The sequence below is a fragment of the Nematolebias whitei genome, chromosome 8 (assembly GCF_014905685.2).
Source record: "Nematolebias whitei isolate Nwh7 chromosome 8, NemWhi1, whole genome shotgun sequence".
NCBI lineage: Eukaryota > Metazoa > Chordata > Actinopteri > Cyprinodontiformes > Rivulidae > Nematolebias > Nematolebias whitei.
In genome coordinates, this window is record NC_056505.1 from 6,877,537 (window position 1) to 6,890,792 (window position 13,256).

The 13,256-nt window shown below is 39.7% G+C and overlaps 1 protein-coding gene across 2 annotated transcripts in view; it reads left to right on the plus strand.

Moving 5' to 3' along the window:
• camk2b1 (calcium/calmodulin-dependent protein kinase (CaM kinase) II beta 1) overlaps nucleotides 1-13,256 on the plus strand; it is an 87,423-nt gene that overhangs the window by 66,658 nt on the left and 7,509 nt on the right. The window contains exons 15-17 of one of the 2 annotated variants that reach the window (XM_037680871.1): nucleotides 1,001-1,045; nucleotides 5,450-5,498; nucleotides 12,727-12,870. In XM_037680871.1, the coding sequence (XP_037536799.1) occupies nucleotides 1,001-1,045; nucleotides 5,450-5,498; nucleotides 12,727-12,870 (238 nt within the window). The remainder of the gene's footprint in view (nucleotides 1-1,000; nucleotides 1,046-5,449; nucleotides 5,499-12,726; nucleotides 12,871-13,256) is intronic. The other variant, XM_037680873.1, reaches the window with a different exon arrangement.

Sequence of the window (13,256 nt, forward strand, 5' to 3'; positions counted from 1 at the left end):
CTAAATGTGCTAACAATGTTAGATGGACTTTATAAAAATAAGAGGTTAGAAGAATACTTGATAGTAATAAAACAAGATGGAAAAACTGGCTCTTTTTGTGGCTTCCTGTGCTCTGAGTGATGTAGGAAAAACAACAAGAAGTTAAATGGATTATTTTGCGTCATTAAAAGGCAGTCTCCATACGCTTAATCCCAACAAGTACCAACCACTCTGACAGATTTGTGTTTATATTCAGAGTAAAACCTGAAAGAACGCCAGCCTCTGGCAGTGATGGCGCCGTCTGTTGGGACGAACACTGAGTTGTCTCCGTCTTGGAGGTATCGCAGAGTTTTTTGGTCGGGTGTGCCAGCACCTTGCAGGACGTCGGAGCTCGTGTTTGTCTCTGTCACAGCACGCTTTATGCATATTGTATGAGCTGGCTGATTTGTCCCATTAGATTTTTACATTTCACATGATTCAGTGAATATTTGCATCATGTTGAATAGGATTATGCATACTGGTTCAAAAATAAAAGACTTGCTCTTATGCAGCAAAAGGTTAGGTACATTCAAGTAAAATAACAGTTTTTTAAGCTCCGTAAACAAATCTATGAAAGATATGTTGCAGAGAAATGCATGTTTTAAAGTAAAACACCTTGTTTACTTACTGTTGATGTGAAGGTGAATTTTAGCAGATTCTCTAAGTGTGATGTGCTCTCAGCAGACATTTTGGTAAGAAATGTAGCACCGTCTCTGTTGGTTTGTCTGCAGAACAGTTAGTGTTCAGCTCATCCACCCACTCCATTGCTTTAATGGGGGAGGAGGGGGGATGTTTCAACCCCATCTTCTCCACCCAACTTTACAAACACTTTCTATTCACCCAGCATTCACATTTCTCTTTATTTTCTTTTTTAAACTTTTAATCATTTCTGTCTACATTTATGTCAAATTCTGCTCACTTTCTTTCCCTTTCTGTCTTACTTTTCCTCCATTTTCTTTCGCCTCCCCTCCTCTTCCTCCAGGAACCTCAGACAACTGTCATCCATAACCCAGTGGACGGGACAAAGGTATTCTTCATCCTCCCAGTCCTAACCCTACTCTCCATCCTTCTTTGTCATTCTCCTCCTCTTCCTTTTCTTCTCCTGTCCTTTATATCCTTTTTTAACATGCATCTGTGTGAGCGCTCCTTTGACTCTGGTTATATCATTTGTGTGTCTTCATAGATATTCTCTAACTCCCTAAATAAATGTTGTGACTCTACAAACACAACATGGTTTGGATTGTTGACAGATTCCATCTTTTGTTAAAGTCCTCATCATCATCCTGTGTAGTTTGAGTGCAACTTCATTTAATATTTTTCTCAATGCAAACCTTTTTTTTTTGCAAATGCATTTGTAATATGATAAAGATTTGAAACATCAAACTTCGTTTCAAAAGCTAAAACACAACGAAGATTTAGCTTTGATGTAAAACTTCTCAGTTTATTAGTCTCAATCGTTGCTAACTAAACCAAGTACTAACCATGTAACTATAACAACACAAGTTGTTACTGTACCACCCAGTTATTATTTCTTAGCAGTCCAGCAGCAGAAAGGCCAGCTGAATAATGTTTTGCATGTTTTCTTTGTTTATTTTTGTGAATTTCTGGTCAGGGGCTAAAAGCCAGCCTGAGATTTATTTTTCATTTGGTCTCTTGTAAAGTGACTCTTTTTATACATCTCATCAACTTATTACATATTTATTAGGAGTCAACTAATGCAGGATGAGCTTGATTATTAATCATGGAAACAAGCAAATAATGTTTGGAAGTGAGATATAACTAGAAAGTTCTCCAAACTAGGAGTAACACAAACAAAAACATTGATTTTATTATAATATGTATATAAATACTCACCTTTGTAGTCCTGGTCTGATAGCAAATATATATTAAGGTTTGTTCCGTCATTTTATGAAACCATTTGTCATTTTTTTCTTCTTCTAAAACAATTATGCTATTGTTTTGTTTATGTTCTAGCTTATATGTGAACCACAGCTCCCCCTGTCCCCAATGGATCCAGTTTAAATGCGCTTCTTCGGTCATGTGACCCAGCAGGCCTCAGTTTGGACAAATTGTAATTATTTGATACACATCAGCCAGTTGAAAACAGGACAAGCTGCGGCCACTTAGTAGTGACTAGAGAGGTGTAGAAACTAAATTAGTAAAATTTTAATGGCTTTATTGAATTTCCAATAAAAACAAAAAATACTGATGAGCTTTGAATTTATTTGTCAATGCATGTTGGGTAATGTGTGCATTACATACACATTATCTTCTGGTAGAAAGGGTTTGTACGATCCATACACTAGTGCATAATAGGCAATATGAAGATTGTGAAAGAAAACAAAACAGCATTCATCTTATTACTTAATAAAGTAATTGTGTAGTAAAATGTCTGAAAATGGTTCCCCGTCAAGTAAACAAGTTTGACAGCAAGTGGGTCCTTTGTCATGATAAAGACTATAAAGCAAAGTGAGCATGAGTACGTGTGTTAGAGTGGAAACAATGGTAACATTTAAATACAATGATCCAGCAAAGCACAAGTAAACAATAGTTTATAAAACTTGACGTTTATTATGTTTTGAAAAAGCTTAAAGACTTTAAAACTCCCGTTATCAACCCGTCGCTTTTTTTTGTCTTGTTCGTTCAACCAACTAAAGCAAATGGCAGATGTTCTAATCAGGTACATTAGTGAGATTTTTTTAAATTAGATAAAAAAAATCCCAGTTGTACACAGAGAGCCATGATGTAGTTAAGAAAATCCCCCCCCCTTTTTTTTTTTTTTTTTGACACTCTTGTAGCTTCTAAAAGTAGTTCTTAAAATGTGGATTTACACTTTCCACCGAGTGTTTTTAAAAGTTGTGCATGTTCCTGCATGAGTTTGTCATTAGATATTTTCCACCAGGCATGACCAAGGCATCTGTTGTGTTCTAACATTTTTATCTGTTTACTTGTGATTCACACACAAAGCAAACCAAAAAAACATTACTATTACCGTAATTTCCGGACTATTGAGCGCAACCGAATATAAGCCACGCCCACTAAATAAAAATATTTTTTAAATTGTACATATATATAAGCCACGCCTACAAAATTTAAAAAAAAGTACATACATAGGCCATGCATGTATATAAGCTGCGGGTGTCCACATTGTAATATGACATATTTACACAGAAATATTTTTAAAACTTTTAGTTAAATACGTACCGGTAACATATACAAATACAGTACGTACAGTAAAACTTTTTTTTTTGAACAGTGACTGTAGCATGACTGATTAAAAAAATAAAATAAAATCTATAGCCTACCAGGAAGTCATTGATCGCTATCTTCCTCCTACGCAATGCCCACTGACCTGTTCGGTAATTTCATTGGTCAGATTTTTTTAACCTTGATTTATATAGGTAGTCTCACTGAGTAACGAGGACCCACCCCCCCCAAGAGAGACGTGTATCGAGCAGCTATGCGAGTGCCCGGGTGTGACGAGGCTAAATGTTTTGGCAGCATGAAGCTCGTTAGCACATTAAAAAAAAAAATCATAAATTAGCCACAGCATTGTATGAGCCGCGGGAAATTTAATTTAGTCCGGAAATGACGGTACTTTGTTCCAAACCCACATCAGAACACTGCAGACACTGTGCATCCAGTGCTGTTGATATTTTCAGGTCCAGTTATAGTTGGAAGAAGCATACTTGACCTTTCAGTCTGGGGGTTTGAGAATTACTGTTATCCAAACTTTTGGAGCCAGTAACACATTTGTGCTGAACGCCAAGAACATTTCTGAGCAGTCCAATTAAGGACTTGATGCTTTTAAAGTTTAAAAGTAAAAGAAAGCTAATATCTTAACATGGATAATCACATTTAGTGAATATGTGATACTTTGATGGAGTTTTTTTTTTTTTTTAACAACATCTCTTTTATTATACTTCTCCGTAAAATACAATATACAGTCATGCTTTGACGTTTATTTCTAATATTTAGGGGAGTGTTTTTCCTTAAATGCGTCTTGTTCTCTGCAGTAAAATAAGTGAAGTTTATTTTCCTCACTCCTTTCTCTGCTCGGGTCACCAGCTGTTCGCTTTAAAGGCTATAAAAAACACTTTTGCTCGTGATGCTGTTGGCACACCTCTAATCAGGTCATCGAGTCTCTCAACACTCCACATGCAGGGGAATTTAGACCCATTTAATCTGCTAATTGGAAATCCGAATCTCCTCTGGCGAAAGCGCACAACAGAAAAAAAGACAGTGAGGCAGACAGACAGGTGGATAAATATAACCAAACAATCTGCTGCCCTCCTCAAGATGGCAACCAGTCTTTCTGTGAGAAGGCTTTCGTTTTTCAGATGGGTGGATAAGCCTCTTCCAATTAGGTATTTTGCGGGGAACAAAGAGAGACGAGAGCCTCTTCTCAAAGAGAAGCTGATATTTATCCTTAATGTGTGATGCACATGCTAAGGATTCAGAGGAGTGAGCTTTGTCATTTAAAAAAAAGGTTTCAGGTTCATGGTAAAATGTCTCCTAAAGCTTTCCAACAGTTGGAAATAGTGTCTTGATTTTTCACCTAAACTTGGCTCATGTTAATGATTGTGGATAAAATATTATCAGCATTGATTAAAACTGATTCTGTCTCTTTTGGCTCCTGAGTCCATGTTAGTTTGTTTTGATTTAATAGATGTTCTCAGATGTTCTTGGTTTTGTTGCAACATGAGCCGATGCGGGCCCCAAGCTACTGCAACTAGCTGTTGTTAGCTGTGGGCCTCAGGCCTCATCTCGGACCCCGGGTCCGCCTCCAGCCTGCACTGCCCCCCGGCTCAGACCTCCCTCAGAAGCAGCAACTCGTACTATCAATAAATCAAGGAAACGTGAATTAAGTTTTACCAGTTGTATTAAATCAAAGCAGGAGAAGGTTACAGTTTACAGCGCTGGCCTCTGATACAACTGGCGCGGGATCCTGCACTGGAAGGCCGGATGTCACATGACATTACAAATGTATAGGGCCTAGACTCCTTCGCAGAAGGTGAGCTCAGCCTATCACGTGGATAAGAGGCCGGGCTAAGTGTGATCTCATTAACATGAAAGGAAAATGATACGGTGCATAAAAAGCCTTTCTACGTGATGCAGCGAGCCAATAAAAACTCTATTCCTTGACGGATATTGACTCCCCGGGAGACTCTTTTTAGAACTGCTGGCCCCATTTAAACCAGTCAGAACCGGGTCATAATTTCATTATAATCCAGTCTCTGAGTAGATCAAAAATCCAGCGTCAGTCTAGATAAAAATACTAACAGTTTTGTGATGAAGGATATGCCCCTGCTGTTTTCAGCCAGCATAAATTAAAGGTCTTAACCCCTCTTGTGATCTACTTTTTTTATTTGTTTCCTGCACAATTTGAGTCCTGAGCTCAAACACACACTGATTGTCTCTGTTTCTCCAGGAGTCGTCGGACAGCAGCAACACCACCGTGGAGGACGAGGATGTGAAAGGTAAAGCTGCACGGACACAAAAGCTTTTCAAATGGCCAATTTCAGAGCTCAGAAACGCTGAAACTGGGATCTTCACAAGTTTTGAACCATCGCTTGACGCTTCCACAGAACTGATTTTTACTGCAGCCAACTTGTGAAACTGCAGACACTTGTGGTTGGAGCTTTTTTTAGGCAGAGACAGAACAGTGCAAGGAATAAATACATGATGGAAAATTGTAAAGCAAATATCTGTTTGTTTCTTAGAGGGCTTCTTAGATTTTCTGCAAGATTTGACAAACTAAATAATTAAATTTCCGGTCAGTAAATATGCTTGTTTGTTACTCAAGGAGTTTGTCAAAGTGCTTTATTGGTAGTAATCCAAAGAGCATTTAAAACGGATCATTTTAAGCATTTTGTGCTCTGTTTTGCTTGAGCTTCTGTAAATGTAATTTAATGAGCCTCGGGGCAGGAGAGTGTCTCGATGGCAACTGCTGATTGCTTCTGCAACGGTTTTAAATGGGAAGATTTGACCTTGTTTTTTTTACACTATTTCTGTGAAACAGCCACTGAAAGATTCTCTAAATGTTCAGGAAATGTGTCATATGGATGGTGGAAATGTGCTTTAATTTGTGCAGTCGAGCATCTGACAGCTAACCTCTTACTGACCCCTTGTGGAGCCCGGCTGTATGGCCTCCTTCAGCTTATATTTCCCTAATTGCTGAAATCAACTGTGTCTGAGAGGTGAGCATGTGGCTGCGACATGTTAGAGGTCTTGTAACGCCGTCGCAGCTTGGCTTTCTCCAAGTGTTTGGTTGAAATCCACTCCTCAGAAATGCCAACATGCCTGTGTGGAGCGTCAGCTGGCAGGAGTGTGTGCTTGTGTTGCGTGTCTGAGAGTGTGTAATGGTTGTGGAAGTGCAGAGCATAACCCACGTTTCAGCAAATAACTTCAGCACGCGCTTCTGTGCTGAGTCTTTTTTTGTCTTCTTAGTGCTTGTGTTCAGCCTGTACTTTGTGCCAGCACAGCAGAACGCCCCTGTTCTCAACATCTCCGCTGAGCGCCATGTGTCTAAACCGAATCATGAATGTAGCATTTAAGTGCCAACATACAGAACAAATTGTGGGCTTGCGTTTCCTCCATCTACATGTAAAGTTTTCTAAACTACCTCACAAATTCCATAGCAACTACAACATTCAAGTTTACTACCTGCTTGTTAAATAACTTATTTTAGTTTAAAGTTGTCAACTAAACATTATATAAGATGAACCAAAATAGATGTTTTTCAGCCCGTAAAACATCACAAATTGGGTTATTTTCAGTTAGGTGCAACCTTCTTGAAATAACCGTGTTTTATGTGATGAGATGATTTAACAGCTTGTTGCTGCCAATCATTGGGGTCATCAAAAGTGCAATAAATAAAAGGTGCAAATTAGCTGCAAAAGACTTGTTAAAACTTCGTCTGGAAGCTGTGAGGAACCCACTGTTCTTCAAATTACTCAGCTGCCACCTGCCTGTAGTGTCCAGAAGTAAATGGTGTCAAAGCCTCCAATATGTGGCAAAGACAAAGCCCGAAACACGACATCACTAAAGATTTTTTATAGTTAAAGCAGAAATCCTGTTAGTTTCTACCCACTCAGGATGCACAATTTCATTTTTGCAAATGAGTTTGGATGCAGTGAATGTTGTGCTATTATATTTCCAAGAACCGTACATTTATTCTCTAAATGCCTTTTATTTGTTCAGTGAGGTGGACCCTCACTTCTCTAGATGCCCACAGAAGATGCAAAGTGGCTGAGATGCTGAAGTGCACAGATAATTGTGTTGTGGGGACAGTAAGGCAAGACAGAATTTAGTCTAAATGTGGCATTTGTTTATTGCAAGTCATACATATTGATGCATTCTGCAATATATATATATATATATATGTATATATATATATTTGCTTAATAACTGTGTGCAGTGTTTGAGAAGCCAAAACTTGCTTTTACTTTGTTGAACATTTAGGTTGATTTTGGGGGTGGGAATCTTAAGGCTGTTCACGATTCACTTACAATTCAGAGATCTGTGATGCAATTACAAAATGCTTATGGATGCATCTCGGTACTACTCAGCACATTCCAAAGAACATCCAGAAAATACAATCTTTGACCTAAAGGAAAAAGTATTTAGCTCCACACTGCAGTATACGTTTTTATTTACACCATATTGTAGAAACTAAGTGAACAATAGAAGTCAAGTTGCAGACGACAGTGGTGTATAATTCTGTGTTAATAGATGTTTATGCATCATAAACAGACGGCTCAGCATGGAGCGCTACTTCCATAGTCATAGCTTTTTGTCTAGCGCATCTGTATTGCGTGTTGCTAGCTTAGTTATGCACAATGATCGATTGTTTGGGATGGATGGACCCTTTTCTATGTGTTAAAACCAGTTGCTTGGAATTCACCAGGAGGCTGGCTTGAAACACTTCAACGAGGTGCTATTTATAAGACAGATCTGGGTTGGCAGGCCTCAGACTGTGAAGTCTTTTGGATGAAAGATGAAATGTTTCTCTCAAAAAGAAACTTGTCCAGACGACATGATTTAAACTTTTTTGTATTTATTTACCTGGATGATTGATCTTATAAACCTTTTTTTCACTATAGCTTAGCATTATGTCAGTGCTGGCACATGTTTGGGGGGCGGGGGGGGTGTTCAGTAGGCGGGGCACTCGGTTCTGTTGACAGGGCTGGGCGCCCTGCTTGTATAATGGTAGGAGAAACACTGGGTCACTTAGAGTGTGGGAATATGAACTTTTTACCATAGCACCAAAACAAGGTGCAAAAGCCTTGGATTTCAACCGCTGAACGCCGACGCAAGTCCTTCATAACAAAAGTTACAGTGGACTTTAGAATTCGCCTCTCATTTTCAGAGTTTTCAATCCAGCTGTTTTTTCTGTCTCTTCCATGTTGAAATATGGACATAACTTCTTACCAACTTCACTTTTCCCTTTAACTTTATAAAAGTCAAGTACTTCTTAATATTGACTTTCAGTGCAGAAGGAGCTGTTATGTCTCCTCCTTCTGTTGTGTGCACGCCATAAACTCTTTAGAGTTCCACCTTTGCATTCATCAACAGCTTGTTATTAACATTAACTATTAATCAGTTTTTTGACATTTTAAAATAGATTCAAAATTGTTTGCGTCTGCATAAAACATGGATTCTAATTTAACATTTTTACCAAAGTGCCTCCCTGTGAGGGCAGGATTGATGAAAGAGCACAACTTCACTTATTTATTTATTCTTTTGCACAAGAAAAAAGGTTAAATCATGTCATCTGAACAAGTTTCTTTAAGTGAGAAACATTTTGTCCCCCCATCCAGAGGACTTCATCAGTCTGCAGCCTGTCAACCAGTTCTGTCCCATAAGTAGCCCTCATTACTGTTTCAAGCCAACCTGCTGTTGGAATTTCAGAAGTAGGCTTTTAATACATGTACATGCAAACAGAGCACACCCATCCAAATCAATCAATTTTCATGAACAGCACTCAAATTGTTATATATATATATATTATTCTTTTGTATGTTTAGCCTTTCTTGTCTTATGTTATATCCCTTTATACATGAAGGTATTCTGCCCCACCCTCTTCTTCCAAAATGAATCCTGACCAGCACTCCCCTCTGGCAGGAGCAGAGAGGGTTGGGACACCTTGACTTGGTAGTCAGAGCTAAAAGCGGAGGCCTAAATTTAACCTCGGTGGCAGAAAGCAGAGACAAGCTGCCCAGAGAGCCGATACAGTGAGCGCGCTCCGCTCTGCTAGCGCCACCCCTGGATGGTATCCGTCTCGCGCAGCATTTTTCTCACTCTTAAGAAATTAACGGGGAGATAGTGCAGAGCAAACTTCAGGAGCAAGGTGAGTGTGGGGGGAGGGTGAGTCGAGAACAGTTCGTGCCTCGTTGGTCTTTGTGGGATCTCGTCAGGTTAACGGTGGACAGCTGACTGAAACTCAACGCTCTCACTGGCATTTGGAGGATGTTTATATCTGTTGTCTTGGTTTCAATACTTACCAGCATTCTCCTTATGTCCTAAACGGCTGAGAGAAAATCTCTTTATCATAGACTATTCAGATTTTTTGTCTTGATTTTATTTTATTTTTTAAGTTTCTGTAGTAGCTGGGATGTTGCACTGCTGACTTCCTAAATATCATCTGTCAGTCAAACAATGTGAGCTCAACTCTTTCCTGTTGGTTGTTCTTGGTTTCTGTTTTTAGATAAGAGTGAGCAACAAACCTGAGAGAACAGTCTCAAAGGCACTCCATGTGATGGGATGTTGATTAATGTGGCCTTTAATTAAAGAGTTGTAAGCAAACATCATCGTCCATGCTCAATAATCCAGGTCAAAAATCCAACAAAGTTCAGTCAGGTCATCTGGACAGGTTTTTTTTTTTGTTGTTGAGACGTTTCGTCCTTCATCCAAAGGACTTCATCAGTTCGAGGAGCCACAAACAAACTCAGCAACAACAACTAGGCCTGTCACGATAACACATTTTGCTACGCGATTAATTGTCTCAGAAATGACTGCGATAAACGATAATATTGTTTGACATTTGACCATAATTAGTAATGTCAAATTTAAGAAGAAATGTTTGTTAATTTTTGACAACTAGATGGCAGAATAAGACTGTTTGAACCGAAGGATGGATAGTGAGGGAGCGAGCAGCGTGTCTCTAAGAAAAATAGGAGTTAAAACAGATTTTAAAGAGAAGGGGAGGGATCAGTGAAGAGCACCGGAGTTGAGCCTTTTGTCGTCCAGTGTCTTCAGTAGAAAGAGACGAGAAGAAACGATAAAGCCGATAAATGAAAATGAGGTTGATAATTTTAATTTATCATGCGATTAATTGATTTATTGCTTATTGCAACAGGCCTAACAACAACAATAAAAAACGTCTAGATGACCTGACTGAACTTTGTTGGATGTTTTTACCTGCATAATAATAATAATAATAATATACAGTGCTATGTGTTGTCATCATTGTATGTTCATACAATAGAGAAATTAGTTCTCTGCATTTAGCCCATCACATCTGGGATACACCCAGGTGAAGCAGTGGGCAGCTATGTAAGGTGCTCGGGGAGCAGTTAGGGATTAGGTGTCTTGCTCAAGGACACCACGACATGTGGCTGGGGATCGAACCTGGGACTTTCGAGTCCCGAGTCGGCTGCCCTACCTCTATCCCACCGCGACCCCATATTACTGAGCATGAACTTTGATGTTTTGAACCACTTGGGCTATGGCTGCCTCAGAGGAGTCGACGGGGGAGAGGGCGGGCCCCAGAAATCATCTCATCACCAGTAAACTGGTTGGTCCACTATGGGAGTGTGCTGCTTGTGGGACTGAGTTTGTTTGTGACTCCTTGAACTGATGAAGTCCTTTGAATGAAGGACGAAACGTCTCAAAAAAAAAAAAAAAAAAAACATCCAGATGGCCTGACTGCACTTCGCTGGGTTTATAAGCCCAATTTTTAAAGGACTGCTTATTTGTTCATTTACCTACGGAAACAGCTGAAGTGACTGACAATAGATAAACAATGGCAACGTCCAGAGAAGGTCTTACTTTTGATACACTGGTACATGTTTATGCACAGATTTGTCGAGTAAAGCGGGTAAATAAAAATATATGTTGGGTTCAAACAATAAACTTAGCGGTCTAGCACAAGTTTTGTTTGTTTGAATACCAAGCTCTGTCTTTTATGGCGCTCCACCGCCCTGTCCAACCCCAAATATTTATTCTCGACAGTTGTCTCACTCTATATTTCTCTTTTCTTTAGTGTTTAGCAGCAGATTTATTCTTATAAATCCAGCTAAACACCAGAGTTTCTATGCTTGTCTAATTCCACCATATTTGTTTATGTACAGAGATTACAACCACCTTAATGTGTCTCAATCTAGGCCCCAGATTCTGTGGTTTTCAGTAAACAAATACTTTGTTTACATTGAGTACCCACATTTCAGACCTGCTTACTACATATCTTTAGTTTCATAGTTTGCACTGAGTATCTAAACCAGTGGCAGGATTGTCTCCTATTTATTTGTTGTCTTCATTGCACAACACTTTTTTTTCCATTTATTTGTCAGTTATAGAATAGAATAGAATAGAATAGAATAGAATAGAATAGAATAGAATAGAATAGAATAGAATAGAAACAACCTTTATTGTCCCACGGATGGGAAATTTGGAAAAGTTGTTGATTTTACATTTAAAGATGAGCTCGAGTAACCTTCCTAATTATCGTGGCCATCACAGTCGTCATTATCCCTTTGCTCACCGGCAAGGCTTCTATTCTTGTCTCAATAAAACAGCAGCAGCCACAGCTGTAAATCCTGCTGAGACCGAAACATTCGCAGAGATCAAGATTTTAGTTGTTCCAGCTGAGAGAAGCTGTAATTTGTCAGTTTGAGGGAGAATAAAAAGCATATTTCTCTCGTTTATGAATCCCCATGGTGTCATCTTACAAGTCCTTTCATCGTCTCTGTCACAGTTCTCTCATTTGTTGTTCAAAATGTCCGCCTGGTTGTCATTTCTTGAAATACTTGTGTTTGGTGTCATTCTGTGTGTGTGTGCACGTTGTCAGGAAAGAGCTTAGACAACAGCTCGTTTAAGGCGCAGTCCAGCACAAGCTCCCAGCCTGATAGCTCTCAGGGCTCCTCAGCTGCTGTGCACTGTAAGTCAGCATGGTTGGACAAACGCTGCCTGTAACACCCCCCCCACCCCTGCTAGTTGTTGATGAAATACCCTCTGCGTGTTCATTCAGTCCCTGCATGAATTAAAAGCAAACAACTGCTGCTGTTTTGTGCCCTGAGATACCCTGACTTGCAGAGAGTCGGCAGCGTCTCTGCACCCTACAGTCAGCAGACTAAAACTTTTTAATAACAGCGTTAGGAGTGTAAAACAACAAATTATGTATGCATCTTCAGTTTTATTCCCATGTCTTCATGATCGTTTGGACTTGTCTCCCTCTGATGGACTTGAAATGGAACAACAGCACAGTCCTGCTTCATGTCCGTCTTTGTTTTTTTGACATTCCTGCGCATGAAGTTTGCTCTGAATGTTATTCAGACCATAATAACTGTTTGATTAACGTCTAAATTTCACTTGTCAGCCTTCTAGTTTTAGAGTTTTTGTGAAAAAGGAGCTTAGATCCATTGTTCAAGTCCACACAGGTGTGGACAGTGTGGTTTAAACGCAGTGTCCCTACCTTCTCAAACTCAGCTGCTGCAAAGTTCGCCGACCTGCTGGGCTCGGTGCGCAGGGGTTCAGGGCCCGTTCCCGACGGAGAAGGGAGATCCAGCACTCCGCCTCCCACTGCCCTCTCCACCCCCTCCCCTCCAAACAACCCCGTTGTCCCCATGCAGAGTAAGTTGGCGGCAGCAACGACGGGCAGAACTGCAGATTACCTCTAAATGGGAGTTGTATTCAATCAGCTGCCATCTGCTTTTCCTCTGTTTCCATGACAAGACGCTGCATGATGAGAAGCATGGACAGATTACTGTACAGAGCCGAAACAGGCGCAGAAAAAGAGGCTCGAGGGTTCACAGAGCTTACTATCTAATATATTTACTACTTGGAAATCCCAGGAAGGAACGAAAAGCATGTAGTCTGACACAGAAATAAGAAAATTATTTAAAATGACACAAAAAGGCAAACTTTCACTCAACAGACTTAAAATGGTTATAATAGAGCTGAAAAATGACACAAAATGAGATGTAAAATGTCAAAAACAAGACGTGCAAGAGACTTAA